The sequence below is a fragment of the Melanerpes formicivorus genome, unplaced genomic scaffold, assembly GCF_026170545.1.
Source record: "Melanerpes formicivorus ecotype bairdi unplaced genomic scaffold, bMelFor1.0.p_v2 SCAF_81, whole genome shotgun sequence".
Lineage (NCBI taxonomy): Eukaryota > Metazoa > Chordata > Aves > Piciformes > Picidae > Melanerpes > Melanerpes formicivorus.
Genome location: NW_027142433.1, coordinates 1,953,372 through 1,980,789, shown reverse-complemented (window position 1 = coordinate 1,980,789; position 27,418 = coordinate 1,953,372). Strand labels below are relative to the sequence as shown.

Genomic DNA, 27,418 nt, shown 5'->3' with positions numbered 1-27,418 from the left:
TGTGTGTGACAGCCCAGGGTGGGCAATTCCATGCTCTTCACATTGTTTTTAATCTAATGTTCTAAGATGATGAAGAAGAAAGAAGAGCAACGAAGCTGGTGAAGGGTCTGGAGAGCAGGGCTGGTGAGGAGCAGCTGAGGGAGCTGGGGGTGTTCAGCCTGGAGAAGAGGAGGCTGAGGGGAGACCTGCTGGCTCTCTACAGCTCCCTGAAAGGAGGTTGGAGCCAGGTGGGGGTTGGTCTCTTCTCCTTACTAACAAGTGATAGGATGAGAGGAAAGCCTCAAGTTGGCCCAGGTAGGGGTGACAGAAAGAGAGGAAGTGCCCTGAAATTGTGCCAGGGGAGGTTTAGGTTGGGCATGAGGAACAATTTCTTTCCTGCAGGAGTGGTCAGGCATTGGCACAGGCTGCCCAGGGAGGTGCTGGACTCACCATCCCTGGGGGCATCCAAGAAATGTGTGACATGGCACTGCGGGGCATGGTTTAAAGACCGTGGTGGTGTTGGGCTGATGGTTGGACTTCACGATCTTGGAGCTCTTTTCCAACCAAAACAATTCTATGATTCTGTGCTTTCCAGGTTGTGTTTAAGGCGGTGCAGAGCAGAACGAGAGGGTCAGCAGCTTCACACATCAGTGCATCAATCCTGGCCACACGCAAGCAGGAGGTGTTCCAGCCAGGTAGGACAGGGCTTGGAGCAGCCTGCTCCAGTGGGAGGTGTCCCTGCCCGCGGCAGGGGGTTGGAACTCGGTGGTCTTGAAGGTCCCTTCCAACTCCAACCACTCTGTGAAGCTGGTGCTGGGGTCACACTTTCACTCAAGCCTACCAGGGCATTCTTCAAGTGGTTGTTAAAGCCAATTAAAAACTGGAGCGTGGCTGCCCCAAACCACACCTTTTACGCAGCCAGCCTGCCTTGTTTAATCCTTAAATTGAACAACCCTGGCGGTTTGTCACACTTTGATGGGGCAGGGGAGGGGGGGAAGGGTTGTTTAAAAAAGCCCAGAACATGGCTTTCTCCACACATTTTTGTTTCGTCAGTGTGTCCTTGAGCAGAGCAGTCTCGGGCCAGACTTGCTTCTGGAAGCTCAGCGTATGGATCTTTACCCTCAGCATGAGCGCTCTGCCCAGCGCCGGAGGGGCACCGGGCTGCCCGCCGCACGCCCTCGCCCCCAGCTCCCCGGCACCTGCCGGGCCAGAGCAGAGCGGGCTGGGAGGGAAGGCGAATGGCGCCGGCCGCCGCACGCCCGGAGTCCAGAGAGGCGCTTAAAAAAGAGCCTCATCGCGTCACGTCTGATGTCACCGCTGTCACACAGCCCCTGCCCGGGCCTTCGGGTGACTCCCCGGGTGGCGCGCAGCCCTTGGCGCCCTGCCCTCCGGCTGCTGTAGGGGTTTGTGAGGGGCTGCCGGGGGTCTGCGAAGCGCCGGCAGGGCCCGTGAGGGATCACTGAGCCCAGCGTAGCCCGGGGCAGCCGCGATAGCGGCGATGGCGGCGACAGCGGGAAGCCCCGCGCGCCCCGCGCCAGCCCCGCCCGCTGCACACAATGGTGGCGCGGTGCACGCCGGGAACTGTAGTTGGGCGGGAGGTGGCGGGCGGCGGCGGGCGCGGGCCGGCGGCCGCCTGCCGTTCCCGTCGTGCCCTGCGCGGGGTGAGGTGCCCGGATGTGCCCGGCGCCGGAAGAGAAGCGGGTCTCTTCGGAGCCGGCCATCTTGTGCGGCAGCGAGTAGGGCGCGGGGGGCCCCGGCAGCATCGGAGGAGGATCCCGCCGACGGGGGCCCATCATGCCCGGACACCTGCAGGAGGGTTTCGGCTGCGTCGTCACCAACCGCTTCGACCAGCTCTTTGATGACGAGTCCGACCCCTTCGAGGTGCTACGGGCGGCCGAGACCCGGAGGAAAGAGAGCGGCGGCGGCGGCGGGAGCCAAGGAGGCAGCGGGGCCCGCGGTGGCCCGGCGGGCTCCCAGACCAACTCCTCCGGCGGGGCCGGCGGTGGAGGCCCGGGCCAGGCGGGCGCTGGCGGCGGCGGCCCCGGCAGCGCGGCCAAGCAGCTGCGCAGGGAGTCCCAGAAGGAGCGCAAGAACCCGCTGCCCCCCTTCGCCGCCTCCGCTGGGGGCCCCGGTGACCGCCGGGAGGAGGGCAGCGGCCAGCCCGGCGCTCCGCTGCGGAAGGAGGGTGAGCGCGGCGGGCTGCGGCGGGGGGAGGGAGGGAAGGAGCTGGGGGGCTGTCGGCGGGGCCGCCCCGCGCCCCGCCGCGCACAAAGGAGGCGGCGGGAAGGCGGCGGAGCGCGGCGGGAGGAGGCGAGGCTGGGGTGGGGGGGACGCGGGAGAGAGAGGCCCATCGCCGCAGCTCCCTGCCCGCGGCCGCCTCGCACCCACGTGGGGAGGCGCATGGCGGGAGGGCGCCCGGGGCACCTGTGTCGAAGGGAGCCACCCGTTAGCGGCGGGCCCCGGGCAGCCGGAGCTCTGGGGAGGAACGAGCGCCGTACCGCGCCGCTGGCAGCTCGGCCACACGTGGCCGCGGGTGGTGGTGTCCCCACGGCCCACACGGCCCGCTCAAAATGGAGTCGGGGAAGGGCGGGCGTGGGGTGCCCGGGTGGTGCTTCGGTGGTGGTGTGGAGGAGGGAGGGCTGCCCGCCGAATGGACAATCTCATCCTAAACTTTTAACTGCTTTTATTTTGGAGGGGTCCTGACGCCTTTGTGTCAGGGTGCTTGGCACTCCCTGGGCTTTTCCAAAGTCACTTGGGTCATTTTTATGGAGGGAGCTTGGATCGCTTTGGAGCAGCGTGGATGGGAACCGTAGATGCGTTTTAATACAGTCTGCGTGAATTGCTCACCTGTACCAATCCCCTAACACATCCCCACGAGAGAAACTTTGCTGAAACAAGAAATCAAAGTCTAAAAAGGTGAAATAAACCCGCTGTGGGCAGAGCGGTTAGGACGACGCAGCACCACGAGGAGTCGGTTTTGTGCCCTCGTGTCCCGTGGCAGGCAGGCAGGCAGGCAGTTGTACCATGCAGAGGCTTTGGGACACACCACATGGGTCAGGAGCTGGATTGAATTGGAATCCTTAAAATGCATCCAGGTGTGGTGACAGCAGTTGATGTGTGGGTGAGGAGACAACTTGCCAAGAGCGTTTTTCACTCTAAGGTGGTTGCTTCAGAAGGGGATGGTGCTGCCTGCGAGGATCTAAAGCGTTTGGTGATTCCCCACCATGTTTTAGGTTATTTAAGGCAGAAGGGGTTTTATTCTTCTCGTTGTTTGAGGGGGACCTCCAAGTGTTTGGAAACAACTTGGGAGGAGTAGAGGTGAGGAGCTGTGAGGGTACTCCTTGCTCCAAGGATATTTTGTGCTTCAGCACCTGAGAGTTGGGTTTGCTTTTTGGCTTTGTTTTGTTGTGGTGGGTTTTTTTTTTCCACACGAGGAACACAATAATTAGTCCCAAGTGACCATTTGGAAATATTAGTCAGAGAATGATGGTGGTGTCCCTTGTGAGGTAAACACTGAGCATGGGCCGAGATGGGAGAAGACAGAAGGGGGTTTTGAGGTGTCCCACGTTCACCTCCATTTTCAGGTGCTCCTTCCCCAGGCCAGAGCTGGTTTGTGGCTTACAGTAGTGAAACAGAGAAAGTCAGGGCTGCTTTCACAGCAAGGTGTGTGGAGTGCTGCAGTCAACACTCACTTGTCAGTTTGAAACTGGTTATTTTGGGTGTGGGAGAGAGGTTCCAACTTCTTGATGAAGGTGTTTGATGCCGTGATACGCTCAGGGGTTGTTTCCTGTGTGGATGTGTTGCAGTTAAAGTCAGTTCTACTCTTCTCAAGATGCAGCCCAAGTGGTGAATTAAGCAGTCCAAAGCTTTCTGAGAGGAAGAAGGAACATTTTTTTAGTTAGACTCAGTCCTTTTCTGTTTTTTGTTTTCCAAGTGCAGAGTGTTGAACTTAGAATCCCCAAGACATGGATTATCCATTGGAGTTCTTCACTCTGGCCCTGGCCCATTCCCTTGCCTTCTGAACCTCACCTCCTTAGCTTGAGAGAGCTTCTTTGAAGCCAATCTCGATGTGTTTAACCCCTGTGGTTCCTCAGGGAGAAAGGATCCCTCAGCCAGCGACTCATGTCATGCAAACTTCATCTTAAGTACAGCTTGTCAGGTAGGGAAGGCATTGTTCCTTTGGGTGTGTTGGCTTGGATATCATGAGCCCCACCCAAATAGGACCTTGCTTGTTCAACAGGAACTTCTTTTCCTTTTTCTTTTCTTTTTTTCTTTTTAATTAACTATTAGGAGCTTTTAATTTTAGTTCACAACTCTGAAGCCAGCCTTGGGAGATTCTTCCTTCATCCTTTTGGCCCCCCCCAAAAAAATAGCATAGCAAGGGCATATAATGTGTTTGTCCATATCCTTCTACAGAAGAGTAAACAGGGCTTTTAGGTGAGTGGGGAGGAAGACAAATGTTTGAAGTCCTTCACATGTCTTAGTGAAGAAGACAATGCCCATGGGAGGTTGTTACTTACAGCAAACCTTCTGAGAAGGCAGAGAGAGGGAAGGAGATGCTGGAGCCAGCTTGGTGACACGGGGTGCTCAGCTATCAAGGAGCTTGTAGGACTGGGGGGATCAGTGTGAATGAACACCTTGGTTAGTCACTGACTAGTTCCTACTGCACTGGGGTGCAAGTGACACCCATCCAGGTGAGGGTGGTCCTACTGTGAGTCACTGCTGGCCAAAAAAGCTCCTAAGAGCCAAGGGATGAAGCAAGGTGGCTGCCACAGAGACTTGGTTCCAGCGTGGTGACTCTGACTTCATTTTGGTGTGCATCAAAGCCAAAACCCACTTGTTTTACCTGAAAAGCACCTTTCAAAGGGGGTAAAAAAAAAAACCATAACCAATAAAAATCCTTGCTTGCCTCAACCCTCCTTTGAAGGTTGACCTCAGCATTTTAACACAGGTTACTAATGCAGCGTGTGCTCTGACAGGTTTGGTTTCCTACAAAAGAGAGTTGGCCTGAAATGCTGCCCAAAAAAAGGTGAAGGAGAAGCACCAAGTGATCTACAGGGACTGTGTTATAAAGAGAGAGGTTCTCAGATTATTCAGTCCCCAGACTGGTAGAGAAAAGCCCCTCCTATCCCAGCTGTTTGCTGGTGTCTGAGCGTCGGTATCTGTGCCGGAGCAGCTTGGCGTTCCGTTGATGGCTTTGGCCTGATGTTTCAGGGATAAGGCGCATTGGCAGGAGGCCTGATCAGCAGCAGCAGCAGCAGCAGCAGGGCGAAGGCAAACCCATTGACAGGAGACCAGAGAGACGACCTCCTCGTGAGCGCCGCTTTGAGAAGCCTGCCGATGAGAAAGCCGAAGGAGGAGAATTTTCTGTTGACAAGTAAGATCCCATTCTTCCCTTCACAGAGCTTGGACAGGAGGAGGCTGTCCTGCTTTTGGACATCCAGTGAAAACCATAGAATGGCTGGGGTTGGGAGGCACCTCTGGAGATCCAAGTCCAACCCCTTACCAAGGCAGGTTCACCTAGAGGATGTCACACAGGAGCGTGTACAGGTGGGATGTGAATGTCTCCAGAGATGGGGGCTCCATCAGCTCTCTGGGCAGCTTGTTCCAGTGCTCCATCAGCCTTACATTAAAGAAGTTCCTTCTCATCATTAGGTAGAACCTCTCATGTGTAAGTTTGTGTCTGTTGTCTCTTGTTCTGTCACAGGGCACTACTGACAAAAGCCTGGTCCCATCCTCCTGACACCCACTCTTGAAGTATTGATCATCATGGATGAGTTTTCTCCCCTCAGTCTGCTCTTTTCCAGGCTTAAAAGACCCAATTTGACAAACAAACAGCTAATTGAATCAAAATTAAATTGACTTAATATGCATGACTTACAAAAGTCATTATGAACTATTTAGAATGACTTACAGAAGTTCATTATAACGTCAATTTTCCATGGTTTAACTCACAAACTTGACTCAGGTTTTAGTCTGGGAGTGACCTAATGTGAACTGTTCTATTGGTATAACTAAAAACCAAAGCCAGTTTAATAATTCCCATCTGCACCATACCTTCCCAAATGGAGATTTATGGATGTGACACTTGGTGACATGGTTTAGTGGCCATGGTGGTCTGAGGTTGATGTTTGGGCTTCATGGAGATCATTTCCATCTGAAACAGCTGTATTATAAATCTCTATCAGATAGCTTAGGAGCAGGAACTGCAGTGTAGCTGTTGCCTGCAGATCCTTTTGCTGTTCCAGCTGTTGCTTAAATCCATACAGCTGACTTCAAGCCAATAATGTTGTCCATGTTGGTGTTTACACCTTGGCTGCAGTGGATTCAAATCTGTGAAGCCATCTTGACAACCTTTAGCAGATGTGATGCTGAGGGACATGGTTTAGCATCAGACTTGGTAGAGTTGGGGAATGGCTGGACTGAGTCATCATAAAGGTCTTTTCCAACCAAAATGATTCTGATTCTATGAAGGTATGTCAGGGAGGATCCAGAACTGAAGCATTCTGAAAGGATTGTTCAGATACTAGCATTGTAGTAGCCAAAGTTCAAATTGCAGAATCATAGAATCAGTAAGGTTGGAAGAGACCTCAAAGACCGTCAAGTCCAACCTGTCACCCAATCATTGGAGAAGCTAAGTAAGGTAGATGTGAGTTTAGTTGAAGCTGTAGTTCCTCTTGTTTATGTAACATAATACAAACACTAAATTAGGAAATTCAGTGCCCAAAGATGCAAAAGGGCAGTGATTGGCTCCTGCATTTGTTTCTGGATTCAGGGCTACACAGAGAATGAGACTGGTGAAGAGAGGCTGAGAGCCATGGGGCTGTGGAGCCTGGAGGAGAGCAGCTTCAGAGGGGGTTTTCTCAATACTCAGCAAGAGTGAAATCACCTGTGGGAGGCAGGAGGATGAGGCCAGACTCCTCTCAGTGATACCCAGTGGCAGGACAAGGGGTAATGGGCACAAAGTGGAGCCCAGGAGGTTCCATCTAAAGAGGAGGAGAAACTTCTTTGTTGTGAGTGTGCTGGAACCCCGGAGCAGGCTGCCCAGAGAGGTTGTGGAGTCTCATTGTGTGGAGAGCTTCCAAAGCCAGCTGGGCATTGTGCTGCTGGGCAAGCTGCTGTGGGTGCCCTGCTTTAGTAGTGGGATTTGGACTGGATGATCTTCAGAAATCCCTTTCAATGACCACCATGCTGGGATTCTAAAATACAAGCCTTGTGTAGGTGACATATATTGGACATTAGGAGGAAGGTAGTGAAATACTGGAAATACTGCAGTACTACCAGAGAGGTAGTAGAGGCTCCATCTCTGGATATATTCAAGGTCAATCTTGGTGGGACCCTCAACAATTTGATCTGGTTGCAGATGTCCCTGCTTACTGTGGGAGGGTTGGACAAGATGACCTCTGAGGGTGCCTTCCAACACAATGCATTCCATGAGTTTCTTCACTCTGATAATTTGGGATTGGAATTAGGGCATTGCCACACTTAGAGTCGTTACCAAAGGAAAACAAAACTCTGAAAAGGCAAAAAGCAGACCTTAAAACCCATGACACAAAATTGTGGAGTGTGAAATACTTAGGATATCAGAATGGTTGAGGGTGGAAGAGACATTAGGTGGTGTTGGATGATAGGTTGGATGTGATGATCTTGAAGGTCTCTTCCAGCCTGGTTTATTCTATTCTATCTAGTTCCAACCTCCTGTTGTGGGCAGGGACACCTTCCACTAGCCCAGGTTGCTCAAGGCCTCATCCAGCCTGGCCTTGAACACTTCCAGGCAGAGGGCATCCACAGCCTCCCTGGGCAACCTGTTCCAGTGTCTCACCACCCTCACTGGAAAGAATTTCCTCCTAATCTCCAGTCTCAGTCTCCCTTCTTCTAGCTTCAATCCATTCCCTTTTGTCCTGTCACAACAAGTCCTTGTCAAAAGTCCTTCCCCATCTTGTATCACAGTATCAGTCAGGGTTGGAAGGGACCCCAAGGATCATCTAGTTCCAACCCCCCTGCCATGGGCAGGGACACCCCACACTAGATCAGGCTGCCCAGAGCCTGTAGACCCCCATCAGCTACTCGAAGGCCACCAGAACATCTCCCCAGAGCTTACTCTAGGCTGAACACCCCTAACTCTCCCAGCCTGCCCTCATGGAGACCTACTCACTTTCTACTCTTCCTTCCAGACCCATCCTCGACCGACCTATGCGTGGGCGCGGCGGGCTGGGCAGAGGCCGTGGGCGCGGCCGTGGCATGGGCAGGGGCGACGGCTTCGACTCCCGCGGCAAGCGCGAATTCGACAGACACAGCGGCAGCGATAGATCGTAAGTCTTTGCCCTTTCTCTGCTGCTCCCTGGCTGTTAGCGGCTTGGTTGGTTGGGTCTGGGGCTTTCTTTCTTTCTTTCCTTGACCGTTCAGAGACGTATTGAAACTTGCCTGGCGAATTTCTGGTGGCTTTAATGTTAACTCAGTTTTGTTAGTTCTGTTTCGCATTTCAGCGGGCTAAAGCACGAGGACAAGCGCGGCGGCAGCGGATCGCACAACTGGGGAACCGTCAAAGACGAGCTAACGTTAGTAACCTCATTACTCAGACACTCTCAGCTGAATCCTAATGACTCCTCCTTAGGAGGCCTTGCAGAGCAGAAGGCTTTAGCTGCTTGTTTCACCTTTGGAGCACAGCCCTATGAGGAGAGGCTGAGGGAGCTGGGGTTGCTTAGCCTGGAGAAGAGGAGGCTCAGGGCAGACCACCTTGCTCTCTCCAACTCCCTGAAGGGAGGTTGTAGGCAGCTGGGGGTTGGTCTCTTCTCCCAGGCAAGCAGCACTAGAACAAGAGGACACAGTCTCAAGCTGTGCCAGGGCAGGTTTAGGCTGGAGGTTAGGAAGTTCTTCCCAGAAACAGTAATTGGCCATTGGGATGTGCTGCCCAGGGAGATGGTGGAGTCCCCATCACTGGAGGTGTTTAAGAAGAGCCTGCATGAGGCACTTTGGTGTCATGGGTTAGTTGATCAGATGGTGTTAGGTGATGGGTTGGACTTGATGATATCAAAGGTCTTTTCCAACCTATTCTATTCTGTTTTGCTCTTAGAAGATTTTTGCTATGCTCTTAAAAGCAGTCTTTGGAGAGTGTAGGGACCAGGCCATTCTCAAAGGCAGGCTTTGGAGAGTGTAGGGACCAGGCCATTCTCAAAGGCAGGCTTTGGATAGTGTAGGGACCAGGCCATTCTTGAAGGCAGCCTTTGGAGGGTGTAGGGACCAGGCCATTTCCAGTGAAGTGAACCAGGTTGTTTCTTGTAACACAATAGATGATTCTGCTGTTGAAAACAGACTTTGGGAGGAGATTGCACCAGGAATGGTTTTGTGCTGCTTACTAAAAGTAGAATAAGTTAACAATTTTGATCAGGTTAAGCATGTTAGCTGCCTTTTTTACCTTAGATTTGGATGATTTTTGCTCTTAAAAGCAGCCTCTGGAGAATGTAGGAGCCAGGCTGTTTCCAGTGTGGGAACCCCAGGCCATGTTTTGTAACATCAAAGATGATTTGGCTGTTGAAAACGGAACTTGGGAGAAGTTTGGGATGTGGTGGGGCCTTGTGCTAGTTACTTAAAGTAGAAGAGTTTCATTGTGATCAGGTTAAGCATGCTTTTTAACCAGTCTTAGATTAACCCCAGTGTTTTTAACACCCAAACCCTGTTTTGTGGGAGGCTCTCAGGTGGGTTCTAGGGAGCACTGGGGAGAGCAGTGGGGAAGGTGGAAGGCACAGAAAGTACGTGCGCGGAAAGCACCAGCCCTTAATGAAATAGTTCTTCAAGAAGACTGGGTTGTGGTCATCCTGTGTAGAACTTGAAGTGGGGCTGGAGTGTTTCAAAAGCAAACCTCTCCCCCTGATGTAATTGCAGTGAATTGGATCAGTCAGCTGTAACTGAGGAAACGCCGGAGGGAGAGGAACATCCGCCTGCTGACTCGGAAAACAAGTGAGTGCCCCCCCCCGGTGTCTCTGACTGCTTCAAAGCTACTCTTACTTTACTTTTAACCTTCCTACTTCTGCTTTACCAAACTCAGATGATATTTTCTTCAGCACTGCTGCTGAAGCAGTCTTTAAGACCTCCATCTCTGCCATGAAACTCTTCCTATCCCATAGGCTCTTGAGTGCCTTTCTGGTTTAGTTTGTGAACGACCAGTTTTAATAGGCTTAGAGTCTTGGGACTGCAGCTCCTAAGCACCAAACCCAGAAGCATCTGTGCTCCTAACTGCCAGGGGCCAGCAAATAAACCAACAAAATGTTCTTCTGCCGGTGGAAGGCAACTTGGTTTAAACTTAGTGTTTTCAGAACAACTGTTGAGACTGTGTGACCAGCCCTGGAAGAAAGATTGTATCTCTTGCCTCCATCAGCTGCTGGTATGGGGGCAAAGAGGTTCCCTGGGTTGCTTCTTACACCACTTTGACATTGTTACAGGAGATACAAAGGACTGGAGGGATGAAATAGAGTAACTAGGGAAGCAGAACAAGCAGAAGGAGCAGCAGTGCTACTTAGAATTGATGTGAAAAACATGATAACAGGGTTTTATGGCAGCACAGCGCAACAAAATGTTGCATTTTAATGAGGAGTGTGTTTTATGGTGGCTTCAGAAGAAAGTGGTCACAAGCTGTGTTCCCCAGGCTCAGTACTGGGGACAGTTCTGTTCAGTATCTTTATCAATGATCTGAATGAGGGAATTGATGCACCTTTGGTAAGTTAGTTTGCAGATGACACTAAGCTGGGAGGTTTGGGAGGTTCTGCAGAGGAACCTGGACAGGCTGGATTCAGGGCATGACATTGAACAAGGCCAGGTGCTGGGAGCTGCACTTGGGTCACAACACCCCTATGAATGCTCCAGGCTGGGGGTAGAGTGGCTGGAAGCTGCCCAGGAGAAAAGGACCTGAGGGTGTTGATTGACAGTGACTGACGATGAAGCAGTGTGGGCCCAGGTGGCCAAGAAGGCTGCCAACGTTGGATAAGCAATAGTGTAGCCAGCAGGATGAGAGAAGTGGTTGTCTCCCTGTACTGGGAACTGGTGGAGCCACACCTAGAGTTCTGGGTTCAGTTTTGGGCACACTCCAAGAAGGAGATTGAGGTTCTGGAGCAGGTCCAGAGAAGGGCAGCAAAGCTGGAGAAGGGTCTGGAGAGGAGCAGGTGAGAGACCTGGAGTTGTTCAGTCTAGAGAAAAGGAGGCTGAGGGGAGGCCTGGCTCTCTACAACTCCCTGAAAGGAGATTGGAACCAGGTTGGGGTTGGTCTCATCTCCCAAGGAACAAGTGATAGGACAAGGGGAAATGGCCTAAAGTCACCTCAGGGAAGGTTTGGGTTGAGAATTGGGAGAGGTGTTTTCTTTTGAGGCTTTCCTGATCTTTTTGCTGCACGTCCATGAAGCATGCTGGGATTCTCTGGTGAGGGAAGCAGACTGCCCCAAACTGGTTACATGCTGGCTTGTAAAAAGTGAACAAGCTCAAAAATGCTGTTGAGAACAAATTCTCCCTTAGTGCCTTAACTTGGGTCTTGGGGAGAGAGGTATCTCAGAAAGGGGGGGGGGGAGGAAAGCTCCAAAGAATTCCCTTGCAGAAGTGGGGCTTTCATGAGTTGTGAAGAGAATGGTCATTAAGGTGGAGAATAGATGGCATGGATCAGTGTAAATATGTTTTATATGTCATGATACTTTGCTGTGCTCACCCCTCAGTTGCTTAAAGGTGTCTGGCTGTGATGTGAGGGTTTTTTATTGGTGCTCTGGCCAAAGGAGATGAGATTCCTTCTGTCTCATGAGTGGTGCTATGGAAGGGGGTTTTATATGCACCCCCAAACTGCCAACCACTCAACTGGTCTGCTTTTAACAACGTTCTGCATTTGTGTCTAGAATGTGAGATGAAAGCTCTGACCCTAACACTGCCTAAATTCACTACAGAGAGAATGAGGTTGAAGAAGTAAAGGAAGAAGGCCCTAAGGAAATGACCCTGGATGAGTGGAAAGCTATTCAAAGTAAGGATCGTGCAAAAGTGGAGTTCAACATCCGCAAACCAAACGAGGGTGCTGATGGGCAATGGAAAAAAGGATTTGTCCTTCACAAGTCAAAGAGTGAGGAGGTAAAACTCTTTTCATTGTTTCCAGTGTCTAGGTTGTGTGGTTGTATTTTAGTGATGCATTGATTCTGCTCTGTTGAACTGGAAGTGGAAGGTGCATTCTACAGCCACCTGGAAAAGGAGGTTGGAGTGAGGTGTGGGTTGGTGTCTTCACCCTAGTGTCAGGTGATGGGATGAGAGGAAATGTGCCAGGGGAGATGTAGGTTAGATATTAGGAACAATTTTTTTTCCTGCAGGAGTGGTTAGGCATTGGAACAGGCTGCCCAGGGAGGTGGTGGAGTCGCCATCCCTGGAGGAGGTGTTCAGGAAACCTCTAGACATGGCACTTTAGGACATGGTTTAATGGCTGTGATGGTATTGGGTTGATGATTGCACTCTGTGATCTTAGAGGCCTTTTCCAACCAAAGCCATGCTATGATTCCATGAGATGCTGACTCATAGCTAAGTCTATGAAGTGAGAATAACATTCTGAGCTAAAACTGGAGTTAGAAGTAGTTAGCTTAGCAGTTGAGCTGTACCCCTGGGTTGGTGTATACTGTGATACCACCTAGAGCTTAGGCTGGAATGCTTGTTAGGGGTTGTGTCTTGGTGAGCATTTCAGAAGAGGTTAGGCAATAGCAAGTTTATTTGCCTGTTTTTAAAGACAGCTTAAACTATTTGTTGTTGACACCAAGCTGTGTGGTGATGTTGACACTCTGGAGAGAAGGGATCCATCCAGAGGGATCTGGACAGGCTGGAAAGGTGGGCCAGTGCCAGCCTCATGAAGTTCAACAAAGCCAAGTGCAAGGCCCTGCACCTGGTTGGGGCAATCCCAAGCACAGATCCAGGCTTGGGGGGTGAAGGGCTGGAGATCAGCCCTGAGGAGAAGGATTTGGGGGTGCTGATCCCCATCAGGGTGGGCAGCAGGTGCAAGGAGAGGATTCTGCTCTGCTGCTGCGCTCTGCTGAGACCTCACCTGCAGTGCTGCAGGCAGTTCTGGAATCCTCAGCACAGCAGACATGGACCTGTTGGAGGGGGGCCAGAGGAAGGCAGAGCAATGATGGGAGGGCTGGGAGGCTATGCTGAGAGAGTTGGGGTTGTTCAGCCTGGAGGCTCCAGGGAGGCCTTAGAGCAGCCTTCCAGGATTTGAAGGTGGCTGGAGAGGGGCTTGTTACAAAAGGCCAGTGAGGAGGGGTGATGGCTTCAAACTGGAGGAAGCTGGATTGACATGAGACATTAGGAAGAAATTCTTCTCCATGAGGATGGGGGGGGTACTGGAACAGGTTGCCCAGAGAAGCTGTGGAGGCTCCAAGCTTGGTTGGATGGCACCTTGAGCAAGCTCATTTGGTAGGAAGTGTCCCTTCCCATGACAGAGGGGCTGGAACTAGATGATCTTTATGGTCCCTTCTAACCCAAACCATTTGATGATTCTATTCCACTCTCTGTCCTTTGAGTGAGAGTCCTAAAACTGTCCCCAGTATTTGGGGTGTGGGCAGCTGAAATCCATCTGTGTGAAGCTGTTTTTCCTCAAGTGTATTCATTTCAGTCACTGCAAAATCTTAATTAATTCTGTTCCAAGGTAGTGAGAGTGGCAAGGAGGCTGCTCAGAACAGGGGAGAGATGCTGAGAGCTCTCTTCTGGGTTAATCTTTGGGTTTAATCTCTTCCTTTCCCACTCTAATGCCCTCAGCAGCTTGCTCTTAATCAGTGGCCTACAACATTGTGTGCCAGCTGGTTGTGACTCCCTTTGAAGCAACTGGATCCCATGGCATGCACTGTTTAGTCTTTCTCTGTTTGGTTTTCATATATTTCTGCTTGCTGATTTTTCTCTTGTAAGCTGGAGACCTAATACAGTTGGGGAGGAGGCACCTGGCAGTGAGAGCTCCATTTCTAATCTCTCTCAGCCTGGGATGAGTTTGACTCTGTGCTGGGTTTTGTGCTGTTGTCTTCCCTTGCTGTGTGAGGCACTTCTGTTCTTTAAAGGGTTTGAGTGTCTGTTTGTTTTTATGTGCAGTGTGTGAAGTGTTCATTAAATGCTGCTTTCAGTGGCTTGGCTATTAGGAAGGAATTCTTTCCAGTGAGGGTGGTGAAACACTGGAGCAGGCTGCCGATGCCCCCTCCCTGGAGGTGTTCAGGGCCAGGTTGGATGAGGCCCTGAGCAACTTGGGCTGGTGGGAGGTGTCCCTGCCCATGGAACGAGATGATCTTCAAGGTCCCTTCCAACCTAAACCATTCTGTGTATTAAGAGTACATTAAAACACAAATATTGATGTGCTTTACCAAGGTTCACTAAAGATGTGCTTGACACCAAGATTTACTTGAAGTCCTTCCAGTTCCCAAGCCTAATTTCTCCCACATCAGATCTATTTGCCATTTAATCATCTGAAAGCAGTCATTTTACCTCTTATCAGTGACAAGGTGCTGCTGCTGCTCTGAAGTGATTTAAAAGCTAGAAAGTTCCATGCTGTGTATTCCATGTGAAAGATGAATCAGTAGGCAACACAAAACCCCAAATGAAAGCAGAGTAAATAGTCCAGCAATTTTCTTGGGGGGGAAAAAAATGAGGTAGTGAGTAGATTACTCTGAGAGATGTATTTAGTTCTGCAAGAAATGAGTTGGGTCTAAAGCAGTTAAGTGATGAAATTAGGAAAACTGCCTTGAAGTCTGGCTGCTTTTATCCTGCTTTTTATTCTCTGGCCAGCAGATGTCTGTCTGCTCATGCCACTTACTCATTGTTCCCTCATCCCTTGGGAAGCCACAGAATGGGGGTGATTTCTGCTCAGTGCTACAGCAGAACAGCTCAAAAATGCAGGCACTGGGGAAGCTTTCAGTGCAGCTCCTTTGCCAGCAGGTTCAGAAAATGGAGTACTTAGAAGTCAGGAACAGAACTTACCAATCACTTGCTGTTCTTTTTGCTGTTTGTCCTCTTGGATGTACCTCATGAGTCATGAAATTAAGGTTTCTGTGATTCCTGTTGAGCTGATGTGTGGAAGAGACTTGGATTATAGGTAAATTCTGAGTGTTGGCCCCAGCTCCTTCCTCTTACAGCTGAAAAGTGACAGATTATAGGCTAATGCCTAGCACTTGGCCCCAGTGCTCTTATGACTGAAAAATCACAGTTTATGGGTGAATTCTGGGACTTGGGAGCAGATCTCTACTCTTATGACTGAAAAATCACAGTTTAGGGGTGAATTCTGGCACTTGGCCCCAGATCTCTACTCTTACACCTGAAAAATCACAATATGCCCCCACAGACTTTCTCTGGAGCTTGAATTGAAGCTTTTGATCACCACCCTCATTCCTGTAGCTTGAGAACTGCTGGAAGAATGCCCTAGGGGTCTGGGAAAAGGGAGTGTGGGGATCTAGTCCTGTTCCATCTGCCTTAGTCTTGTGAAAGAGCTGTTCCCCTCTGTGTGCTCTTTGAGGGGTGAGCCACTTGGCCTTGCCTGAGGTCTTTCTCTTCACATTTACTATGCAATGACTAGAAAGTGATAACAAACTCTGAATCCTGTCCCAGATTCTTGCTGGTTTAGCATCAAATGCATGTGTATTGGCAGCCTTAGTCTTGTGAGACTTTGCAGGAGCAGCTTTAGTTAGGCCATGAAATGGAGACCCTCTTTCTCCCCCTTTGCAGCTGATTTAGAGACTTCACCCCAGGCAAGAGTCACGTTGTGGAGAGATCTTAACATTTGATCCAGAAGTTGGATGCAGTTTTCCTGGCAAGATAAATGCTGAAGGAGATCAGCTCCTCCTCTGTGTATCTGTGGTGTTGTGCCTCATCCCTGTGCCTTCAAGCTTCCTTGCTCATCTAACCACTTCTTTAGAGGAGGCTGCAACAGGAGAGTAGGAAAGGTTCCTCTGACAATGCAGAGGGATGAGTCTTGAAGCAAGGTTGTGCAGGACTGAGAAAACTTCAACAGTCATTTTAAACATCCCACGCTCTTCCCTCTGTGCTGGAGGCCAGCCTGCATGCCTGGTCTCTGCTGAGCTTCCAGCAGCTTGTGGTAAACCTTTTGTTTTTGCTGTCCATCTGCATTGTTTTTCTCCCATTTCCACTCTTGTGATCCCAGACCATCCTCTCATCCTTTGGGATGCTCCCTCTGCTTGTTGATCTCCTCCTTTCTTCTGCTTCCTGCACTCAGTGCCATCTGTACCAGGCCAGTTTGTGTTGACCTTGCTGCCTCTTGTTCCTGTATGTAGTTGAGTCTCATTTCTTCCTTTTGTTTTCTCCCTTTGTTCCCTTTTTTGTCACTGTGGTGTGGGGACACAACTCCCATCAGACAAAGGTGATGGCAGGAATGCAGGGGAGGCTGCTGGAGTCAAATGAGGTACTGATCCTTTCTACCTGCCTGGCAGTTCCTGTGTGTTCATGGCAGCCCCTTCTTGAAAGGAAGGCCTGGATGTTAAGGAGCCACAAACCCAGAGAATTCAAGTAGATCCTTGGAGCTCTTCTGTCCATGCCTATTGTCTTGGCTGTGCACCATGTAGAACCCTTCATCAGTGTCCTCACTCCTAATTTGAGCTGATCCAAAGCTCATCACTAGTGCTTCTATCACAAGTCTTTATTTTCTAGGGTTGCTCTTTTTCCACCTCTCATTGCCTGCTTGGACTCTGTTCCCCTTAGCAGCTTGGTGTTGATTTCATAGTGTGGTGGTTTGAGCCTTGACTGGAGGTTAAGAGCTCAGATGGTAGCAAACTGAGAATTCCTTCCCTGCCCCCTTGTCCTTCTCCCTGATAAGGAAAAAGGAGAGGAAGGGGGAGGAAAAAAAAGGGGTAGGGAAAAAGAGGAGGTAAAGCTACCAAAAATAATCTGGAGTCAGTTTGGAAGTAGGAGAAGTAAATTTGTTAACAAAATGTATTGTATAGCAGTGACAGGGAGGCTTTACAAGGGTAAGGAACAAGGATAGATAAGAAAGTATCTAAAGCCAAGCCTGGATGGCCTTTTACTTCCCTTGGTGTGTGTGGATTTTCAGTCCTTCAGAGAAGCATGGGTGCAGTAGGGAGAGGCCAGGCCTGACCACATGAAGAGTCAGGAGACTGGCTGCAGCTGTCAGTCCTCTCAAGCAGGTGAGGCAGAAGAAATAGAGGGCAAATGGCAGCAGTGCCCTCCCTTTAATAGGCTTGCTGGGCAGGAAGGGGGAGTGGAACAGACCACCTTTGACACAGGGGACCCCTCCTCCTGGGAGGGGGAAACCAAGTCCCTCTCTGTTCTCCTGGATCAGGTTTCTTTTTTCCCCTGGGGGAAGCAGGGCTCTGGCAGTAGTGCTGTGCCAGGCTGAGATGTAGAAGGACTTTTCCCTGAAAAATAACTTTCAGCTCTCTTTACATTTGGAAAAGGAATTCCTGAGGGAAGAGTGTGCAGTTCCCTTCACTATCAGAAGGGAGGCCCTGGTTCGGGTTGCCCAGAGGTGGTAGCTGCCCCATCCCTGGAACCAGTGCAGGTCAGGTTGGTTTGGGCTCTGAGCAACCTGCTCTAGTAGCAGATCATAGTATCATAGGATCAGTCAGGGCTGGAAGGGACCACAAGGATCAGCTAGTTCCAACTCCCCTGCCATGGGCAGCTACACCCCACACTAGATCAGCCTGGCCAGAGCCTCATCCAGCCTGGCCTTAAACACCTCCAGGGACAGGGCCCCAACCACCTCCCTGGACAACCCATTCCAGGGCTTCACCACTCTCATGGGGAAGAACTTCCTCCTCACCTCCAGCCTGAATCTCCCCACCTCCAGCTTCATTCCATTCCCCCCAGCCCTATCACTACCTGAGATCCTGAGCAGTCCCTCCCCAGCCTTCCTGTAGCCCCCTTCAGATACTGTAAGGCCACAATGAGATCTCCTGGGAGCCTTCTCTTCTCCAGACTGAACAGCCCCAACTCCTTCAGTCTGTCCTCATGGGACTTGGTTGGACTTGATGATCTTGAAGGTCTTTTCCAGTCAAAATGCTTTGATTCTGTGATCTGTTGGATTTTGCTGGCTGGCTCTAGGCAGTAAATGTCTTTGACATCTCCTAGGTAGGACCTCATCAGGGTAGCTTAAACCCTTGCTCTTTCCAGGATTCTGCTTACAGTCCTTGAGTGAGTTGAGAGAAGTTTCTTCCCACCCAGACCTGTCTGTGTTTTTTCAGGTTTGGTTTGTGGTGGTTCAATCCTAGAAGCTAAATCACTCTAAATCCCTTATGGAAAACTTGTCTGTGGGAAAAAAATGTTGTTAAACTGGAGGTGGGTTGAGGACCAAGCTGTGTGCATGACCCAGACAAGGTCTCTTCCTACCCTAACCAGTTCTGTGAGTTCAAGCTTGTAAAATCAGGAGTGGGATGGGGAATTCCTCCCAGTGGCATAGTCTTGAGATGAAGCAGCGTGGGAAGAAGGGTATTTGTCATTGTGCCAGGCTAAATCATGGTGTCCTCCACTGTAGAAGAGTGTGGAGGCCAGGTGTAGAGCTGGGCACTGGAATGGGTATATAGATAGGGTAGTTAGTTAAATTTGTGGAGAAGAGGTAGGGGGTAGTTAATGAGTTAAATTGGTGGAGGGTAAAAGGCTCTTCATGGCTCTGCATATCGTGGTGCTCGTGCCTGACTTGAATCCAGCCTCGACTGCAAACTCTCTCAGTTCAGTGGCTGCCTTGTGAAGCATCCACAAAGGGTAATGAAGAGCTCTGGGGTTTGATTGCACAATCTGTGTCTTTGAAGTCAGTGTGTTGTCCAGTTTCACCAGGAGAAAAGTTAGCCAGCAGGTTTCAGCCTGAATTTCTGCAGGGAAAACTGAGGCAGAAGTTCATGGTTCAGGGCTTTGTGTATCTACCTTGCTCCTCGAGGTTCTGCTTCCTCACTGGAAACAACTATCTGTGAGAACATTTTCCTATGGCAAAAGGATTGAGAATCCTCTTTTTCAGCATCATTGGTGAGACTTCCAGCATTGATGTCTGGGCTTCTTCAGTGAGGTGGTGTTTGAGCTGTTGATGGCTCCTTGGCTGGTGGTTACAGCTCATACAAACCAAGAAGGGTTTCTTACCACCTCCCTGCAAGATGGGTTACCAAGTAAATGGCTAAAAAGAGTGTAATGAGTCCATAGATCCTGAAGCTTTCTCAGGTTGATAGAGAGCAGCCCTGTGGGAAAGGACTCAGGGAGCACTGGTGCGTGAGCCAGCAGTGGGTACTTGCATCCCAGAAGGCCAAGAGAATCGTGGTCATTCTGCCACTCCGCTCTGAGACCTCCCCTGCAGCACCGTGCCCAGCTCTGGGGCCCTCAGCACAAGGAGGTGGACTGGCTGGAGTGGTAGAACTTAATTTCTAGTGGTTCCTGCACTGGTTTTGAACCTGGATCTATCAGCCATCAGTTTGGGAGTGATTTGGAGGTGAAGGTGCTTTGGTGGCCAGAGAGTGGGTTGGGTTGGAAAGGGACCTTAAAGACCATCGAGTTCCAACCCCCTGCTGTGGGCAGGGTCACTTTCCACTAGCCCGGCTTGCTCAAGGCCTCATCCAGCCTGGCCTTGGAGCGCCTGGAGGGAGGGGGTGATTTGGTGGTGGCTTTTTTCCCTTCCTGATGGACAACCTCTGCTTTCAGGCTCATGCTGAGGACTCTGTAATGGATCACCACTTCCGCAAGCCAGCAAACGACATCACATCCCAGCTGGAGATCAACTTCGGAGACCTTGGCCGCCCCGGCCGTGGCGGCAGAGGGGGCCGCCCCGGCCGAGGACGTGGTGGCAGGGCCAGCCGTGGTGGCAGAACTGACAAGGTGAGGAGCTGCAGCTTTCATCTGCCAAGGGGTTGAGCTCTAGGTGCTGTCAGGATTTTCATGCCTGGTTTTGGGTGGCAGGAAGATGGGGCCAGGCTCTTCTCGGTGTTGCCCGGGGACAGGACAAGGGGTAACGGGTGTAAGCTTGGATATAGCCAGTTCCATCTAAACATGAGGAGAAACTTCTTTACTTTGAGGGTGATGGAGCACTCAAACAGGCTGCCCAGAGAGGTGGTGGAGTTTCCATCTCTGGAGCCACTCAAAACCTGCCTGGACACATTCCTGTGTGTTCTGAGGGGGATGCTGCTCTGGCAGGGAGTTTGGACTCTGTCTCCAGAGGTCCCTTCCAACCCCTACCAGTCTGTGTCTTCCTTATCTCTGGGAGAGTTGCTCTGACAGGAAACACCACATGTAAAACTCAAGTGAAGGGTCTGTGCTTACTGGTTTATTTTAAACTAAGTTGCTAGCACAGCTTCACCTCTGGACTCACCAGCAGAAGGACATGGAGCTCTTAGAGTGGGTCCAGTGGAGGCCACAAACGTGATCAGAGGCCTGGAGCATCTCTCCTGTGAAGGCAGGCTGCAAAAGCTGGGGTGGTTCAGCCTGGAGAAGAGAAGGGTTCAGAGAGTCCTTAGAGCAGCCTTCCAGTATTTGAAGGAGGCTGCAGGAGAGCTGGAGAGGGCCTTGTTCCAAAGGCACAGAGTGACAGGACGAGGGGTGATGGCATCAAGCTAGAGAAGGCTGGATTTGGATTAGACATTGGGAAGAAATTCTTCCTGGTGAGGGTGGTGAGGCGCTGGAACAAGTTGGCCAGAGAGGTTGTGGAGACTCCAAGCCTGGAAATGTGCAAAGCTAGATTGGATGGGGCTTGGAGCAACCTGGTCTGGTGGGAGATATCCCTGCCCATGTCAGGGGGTTGGAACTAGATGATCCTTAAAGTCTCTTCCAACCCAACCCAGTGTGTGACTCTGTGACAAAAGGCTGCATGCTTTAGCAGTGCTTATTAAACACAAAAGCCAGGGTGGGGAGTAGGTTTGATGTAAAAATACTGCCCATTTTTCTATCTGAACTGACTCTTCAGGAGGACAGGTCTCTGAAACACCTCAGATTGGGCCAGAGCAGAGCCCCACATGCCAGAGGGCTATTTGCAGACACAGGTTGCTGTGTGTGCATTGTGACCTGTCGTGGTGAAGGGATGATTTTAAAGCTGCATGTCAGGTCTTGCATCAGAGGAACTCAGAGTTTGCCTGTGGAATGGAGACTCTTAATGTGGGGACTTTTTTCCCAATCCACATGAACTTTCTACCTCCTAAAGTCCTAAGAAAATACTCAGGGGAAGTTCTGAATGGGCTGGGGGAGAGCAGGTGTGGAGTTGAAGTGCTGTAGTGTGGGATCACAGACTGGTGTGGGTTGGAAGGGACCTTTCAGGATCTGGTCCAACCCCTGCAGTCAACAGGGACAGCTGCAACTAGAGCAGGTGGCTCAGAGCCCCAGACAGCCTGACCTGCAATGGTGCCAGGGATGGGATGTCTGCCACCTCTCTGGGCAACTTGGGACAGGGTCTCGCCACCCTCAGTGCCAAACATTTCTCCCTTCTCAACAGTCTGAGTCTTCCTTTTGTTAGTTCAAACCATCACCCTCAAAAGGCACTTTTTGGGCAGCTCCACTGTGAGAGAAGACCAACCCAAAGCACTTTGTGCTTATCATGCATCTCTGAGAGATAATGGAGCTCCCTGTTTCCTGATTCCTCCTGTTTTAGTTCTTTTGCTTTAAACCAGCCCAAACAAACCCCAGTTTAAAAACCTGATTCTAAAGGTTTAATCACAGAATCCCAGACTGGTTTGGGTGGGAAGGACCTTTCAAGGTCCATCCAGCCCAACCCCCTGCAGGGACAGCTGCAACTAGAGCAGGTTGCTCAGAGCCTCAAACAAATACTCAGGGGAAATTCTGAATGGGCTGGGGGAGAGCAGGTGTGGAGTTGAAGTACTGTAGTATGGGATCACAGACTGGTGTGGGTTGGAAGGGACCCTTCAGGATCTAGTCCAACCCCTGCAGTCAGGAGGGTCAGCTGCAACTAGAGCAGGTTGCTCAGAGCCCCAGACAGCCTGACCTGCAGTGGTGCCAGGGCTGGGGCAGCTCCCAGCTCTCTGGGCAACCTAGGCCAGGGTCCCACCCCCCTCAGTGTGAAACATTTCTTCTGTCTTGCCAGTCTAAACTCCTTTCAATGTAAAACTCTACAGTAAAGATTTGGTTTGGGCTACTGATGTAGCTCAGATGCATCTAATGGAATTGTTACACACCAGAAAACAACTCCAGAGACCATCTGCTCATTTTTGTCCCTTGTAGGACACTTTTACACTGGCATTTTTAGGCTTGTTAGTTGGGAAACTCCACTGATGGCATAATAAACCTTTTAAAGGGATTCATGGAATTGTCAGGATTGGAAGGGGCCTCAAGGCTCAGCCAGTTCCAACCCCCTGCCATGGGCAGGGACACCTCACACTGCAGCAGGTTGCTCACAGCCACAATTGAAATGAACTGGTGGATTGAAATGAAATTGAAATGTGGACTGAAATGAAGTGGTGGTGGTGGTGGTTCCTAGGAGCTCTTTCACCATTCTGACTTCCTGCTTCTTCAAGAATGCTTAAGAAAAGTTAAAGAAGCTGCAGAAAAGCTTCAGGTTTTTCACATGTTAATTCTTTTTTGTTTGTTTCCTTCCAGTTGGTTAAGGAGTTTGATGTGATCCACACACCCAACCAGGTTGGTGATCTCTTTTTACTTGGAACTTCCTGCAGTGAAGCAGTGGCTTTCTGGGCTCAGTGGTTGTGATGTGGGATGCTAAGGCTTAAAGCCCTGCTTTGGTTTGCCTCTTAATTTGTGGGCTGGCTCCTGTTCCATTGTCCAGTGGGTGTTAGTCCAGGTTTTATTGGGATGATTTAAATTCATCTCTTGATAAATCCACATTTGTACTCCCACTATCCCACCTCTCCCCACTCCTCTTCCACATCCCCCATGGATGCAGTGAGAATTACTCCAAAACACTGCATTGTCATTTTTTTAGCTGTGGTACAGAGCCTTTAAAACCCTCTGTGGGGAAGCAGTGAGGAGCTTCCTGGTTAATGTAGGGAGTTCTAGAGCTAATTGGGCACCAAAGTTCTGTTCTCTTCTCTTCTGAACTGTTTATTTGGGAGAAAAATTCAGTGAGTGAAACTTGGCCTTCACTTGTATCCCTCTGTTAAGAGTTGGTGGTTTCATGCAAAGCCATGTGGAAAAAGAGCCATAACTTGTCTGATAATTGGGTGTGAACATCATCTGTCTGCCTAGGAAGTCTCCTCAGAGGCTTTTGATTAAAAAAGTAGTGCAGGAGAAGTTCTAGTCTTTGGGGTAAAACTAAAGTCTTGTTTGTCATGTGGGGGAAGAGCTGTTCCTGCAGTGATTTGTCCACCATTAGGCTGCTTATTCCACTGTGCTCTTTGAATCCAAGTATTTCCCTGTTGAACCCCCTCAGAGTAAAGTAGTTTTCAAGAGGAAGAATTCCCCTTTTGGGGCACAGAGAAGACCACCTGTCCTCTCCAAGTGCTGCCCAACCTCTCTGCAGTGGGACAGAGGCTTGACTTTGCCATACAGAATTGCAGATCAAACAGAAAGGAGGTTTGGAGGGGCTCTCTGGAGGCCATCCAGTCCAACCCCCCCCTGCTAAAGCAGGGCAGCCACAGCAGCTTGCCCAGGAGCACAATGCCCAGCTGGCTTTGGAAGCTCTCCACACAAGGAGACTCCACAACCTCTCTGGGCAGCCTGCTCCAGGCCTCCAGCACCCTCACAACAAAGCAGTTTCTCCTCCCCTTCAGGTGGAACCTCCTGGCTTTTGCTGCAGCACCTGTCTCCCCACTTTGGGGAAGCAGCTGCCTGGGCAGTAGCTATCTTCAGTCTTTCTTTCTGAAGAAGGTTTGGACTAGATGATCCTTGAGGCCCCTTACAGCTTTGTCTTCTGCAATTCTTGTGTTCCAGTTTGTGCCCACTGCACTCTGTGCTGTCACTGGGCACCACTGGCAAGAGTCTGGCCCCATCTTCTTGCCCCCCAGCCTTAGCTTTGAGAAGATCTCCTCTCAGGCTGCCCTTCTCCAGGCTCAACAGAATCACAGAGTGTTAGGGGCTGGAAGGGCCCTTGAGAGATCATCCAGTCCAACCCCCCTGCCAGAGCAGGCACTACCTAGAGCAGATCACACAGGAGCACATCCAGGCAGGTCTTGAACATCTCCAGAGAGGCAGACTCCACAGCCCCCTGGGCAGCCTGTTACAGCTCTCTGTCACCCTCCCAGTGAAATTCTTCCTCCTGTTTCCATGGAACCTCCTATGCCTCAACTTCCACCATTGCCCCTTGTGCTGGCATTGGACATAGCCAAGTAGAGCCTGGCTCCAGCCTCTGGGCACTCCCCCTGCACAGCTTTATAAGCATTGATGAGGTCCCAGGGCTCTCAGCCTTTCCTCCTCACAGAGCTGCTCCAGGCCCCTCAGCATCTTTGGAGCCTCCCCTGGACTCTCTCTAGTAGTTCCCTGTCTCTCTTGAACTGAGTCTGGTTCTGGGCTCCTCAGGTTAGGAAAGATGTTGAGCTGCTGGAAGGTGTCCAGAGAAGGGCAAGAAAGCTGGGGAGGGGTCTGGAGCACAGCCCTGTGAGGAGAGGCTGAGGGAGCTGGGGTTGCTTAGCCTGCAGAAGAGGAGGCTCAGGGGAGACCTTCTTGCTCTCTCCAACTCCCTGCAGGGAGGTTGTAGCCAGGTGGGGGTTTGGCTCTTCTCCCAGGCAGGCAAGCAGCAGCAGAACAAGAGGACACAGTCTCAAGCTGTGCCAGAGGAGGTTTAGGCTGGAGGTGAGGAAGAAATTCTTCTGAGCAAGACAGATTGGCCCTTGGGATGTGCTGCCCAGGGAGGTGGTGGAGTCACCGTCTGGAGGTGTTTAAATTAAGACTGGCTGAGGCACTTGGTGCCATGGTTTAGTTGATTAGATGGTGTTGGGTTGGGGTTGGGTGATAGGTTGGACTTGGTGATCTCTGAGGTCTTTCCCAACCTGGTTAATTCTATTCTAACTGGACACCATACAGTGACTTAGGCCTCCCTAGGGCAGAGTAAGAGGGGACAGAGAACCTGCAGTCCCTGTTGAAGATCTAGAGATTCCCTGGGCCCTGCTTCTGCTGCAAGTGTAATAATAACTCTGTGCTGTTTCTCTTTCAGTCAAGTGCTTCTGCTCCTGATGTAGATGACCCAGAGGCTTTCCCAGCTCTGTCCTAAACTGGATGTCCTAAGCCAACCCTGCCCTCTCGTCCGGGGCCCTTCCTCTCCGAGGCTTGCATGCTTAAAGGATCCTTAAACAACTTAAGAAATGTAAAGAGAAAAAAAACAAACAAACAAAACAAAAAACAAACAAAAACACCACACACAAAGAAAGGAAACAAAAAAAACCAGCCCCCCAACCTCCCCCCAGAGCCCACCCCCCAAAAGCAAAGGAGGAGACTGTCATCCATGCCACTCACACCTAGAGACTGAATCCTACCTGTTTTGCAGAGGAACTTCTCTCGCTACCCCCGAAGCAACAAACATGGTAGTCCAGTTTTGTATTTAGAGATGTAATGGTAGCCAGGGAGGGTTTCATAATTTTTTCAGAGATTCTGCATTCTTCATGGATACTTTTTTGTATTGCTGCTTGAAAAAAAAAAAAAAAAAAAAAAAAGAAGAAAAAATATGCGTTTCCAAACTTGGAAAAACCGAGAAAGACAAAAAAAACCAAACAAGAGAGAGAGAAACAACCAAACAAACAAAATATAGGTGTGAACAGTGTGTACCAGTGCAGAGCTTTCACTTCCTTTCTGGGGCTTGCTCCTAGTGGTTGGGGGTTTTCCTGGTGGGTCTGGGGGCAGCCTGATGTCCTGGTTGGTTGGTTGGTTGGTTGGTTGGTTGGTTGGGTTTGTCTCTCTTCGTTCAGGATTTGCAGAGCTTTCTTCTCCCCCACCCCCCTCTCTGCCCCAAACTGGGGTTTGAATCGGTGCCACCTTCAGCAGGGTTTCACTGGGGGTGTTCAGAAGGTGATGTTTGCAGTTGCCAACCTGCTTTCCCCCTCCCTTCAGAAACTGGGGTGCAGTCATCACACCTCCCCTTCTTAATAGGTTTCTAGGGAGTGTTTGAGAGATGCTTGCATCTGGCAGCCTTTTCCCCCCTCCCCTCAAAACCTGGGGTTTAACCATCACTCCTCCTCTTTTTGTAGGTGTCTAGTGGATGCTTGAGAGATGTTTGCATTTGGCAGTCTCCCCCCCCCCCCCCAAACCCCCCAAAAAATAGTGGGGCTTAACCATCACACCCCCTCTTTTTAGTAGGTTCCTAGTGGATGCTTGAGAGATGCTTGCATCTGGCAGCCTTTTTTCTTTCTCCTCCCCTCAAAATCTGGTGTTAAATCCTCTGTTAAATGCACCTCCTCTTTCAAGCAGGTTTTTAGTGGCTGGCTGAGAGATGTTTGCATTTAGCAGGGTTTTTTTTCCCCCTCCCCTCCAAACCTGGGGTTTAACCATCATACCTCCTCTTCTTAATAGGCTTCTAGTGGATGCTTGAGAGATGTTTGCATTTGGCAGTCTTCCCCCCCTGAAAAAAAAACCAAAGTGGGGTTTAACCATCACACCTCCTCTTTGTAGTAGGTTTCTAGTGGATGTTTGAGAGATGCTTGCATCTGGCAGCCTTTTTTCTTTCTCCTCCCCTCAAAATCTGGTGTTAAATCCTCTGTTAAATCCACCTCCTCCTTCAAGCAGGTTTTTAGTGGCTGGCTGAGAGATGTTTGCATTTAGCAAGTTTTCCCCCCCCCCTTCCCTCAAAACATGGGGGTTTAATTATTGCACCTCCTCTTTTTAGTAGGTTTGAGAGATGCTTGCATCTGGCAGCCTTTTTTCTTTCTCCTCCCCTCAAAAGCTGGGGTTAAATCACTGCACCTCCTCTTCCAAGCAGGTTTTTAGTGGCTGGCTGAGAGATGTTTGCATTTAGCAGGTGTTTTTTTTTTCCTCCCCTCTCCCCCAAAACCCTGGGGTTCAATTATATCACCTCCTTTTTTTAGTAGGTTTCTAGTGGCTGTTTGAGAGGTGTTTGGATCTGGCAGCCTTTCTTTTCCCCCCTCCCCTCAAAACCTGGGGTGTAATTACTGCACCTCCTCTTGTTAGTAGGTTTCTGGTGGATGTTCAAGAGATGTTTGCATTTGGGAGCCATTTTTTCCCCTCCCTCTCCCCTCAAAAACTTGGTTAAATCATTGCACCTCCTCTCTTCAGTAGGTTTTTAGTGGATTTTTATGAGATGCTTGCATCTGGCAGCCTTTTTTTCCCCTTCTCCCCTCAAAACCTAGGGTTTCATTATTGCATCTGCTCTTAGTAGGTTTTTGGTGGCTGTTTGGGAGATGCTTGCATCTGGCAGCCTTCTTTTCCCCTTCTTCCCTCAAAACCTGGGGTTTCATTATTGCAACTCCTCTCTTTGGTAGGTTTTTGATAGCTGTTTGGGAGATGCTTGCATCTGGCAGCCTTTCCCTACCCCCACCCCCCTCAAAAACTTGGTTTTAATTATTGCAGCTCCTCTTTCAAGCAGGTTTTTAGTGGATGTTCAGACAGATGA

General features: G+C 50.4%; 1 protein-coding gene across 2 annotated transcripts; it reads left to right on the top strand.

The window, feature by feature from the left end:
* The first annotated feature begins 1,659 nt into the window (after positions 1–1,659).
* On the top strand, positions 1,660–25,617 carry SERBP1 (SERPINE1 mRNA binding protein 1). 2 transcript variants are annotated; one of them, XM_068164517.1, is made up of 9 exons: positions 1,660–2,164; positions 5,194–5,356; positions 8,154–8,291; positions 8,466–8,537; positions 9,862–9,936; positions 11,898–12,075; positions 19,612–19,785; positions 22,507–22,545; positions 25,013–25,617. In XM_068164517.1, exons 1-9 carry the CDS (start codon positions 1,774–1,776, stop codon positions 25,067–25,069), a joined length of 1,287 nt encoding a protein of 428 aa, XP_068020618.1. In that variant the 5' UTR covers positions 1,660–1,773; the 3' UTR covers positions 25,070–25,617. The 2 variants fall into 2 exon arrangements, with proteins under 2 accessions (XP_068020618.1, XP_068020617.1); XM_068164516.1 differs by having other exon boundaries at positions 8,448–8,537.
* The last annotated feature ends 1,801 nt before the right edge of the window (positions 25,618–27,418 follow it).

Bases quoted from the DNA above. Each gene is read 5' to 3' on its own strand.
- SERBP1 (XM_068164516.1), top strand. From the start codon at position 1,774: ATGCCCGGACACCTGCAGGAGGGTTTCGGCTGCGTCGTCACCAACCGC. The intron at 8,292-8,447 runs GTAAGTCTTTGC...CAGTTTTGTTAG, and splicing joins CACAGCGGCAGCGATAGATC to TTCTGTTTCGCATTTCAGCG. The intron at 9,937-11,897 runs GTGAGTGCCCCC...AATTCACTACAG, and splicing joins CCTGCTGACTCGGAAAACAA to AGAGAATGAGGTTGAAGAAG.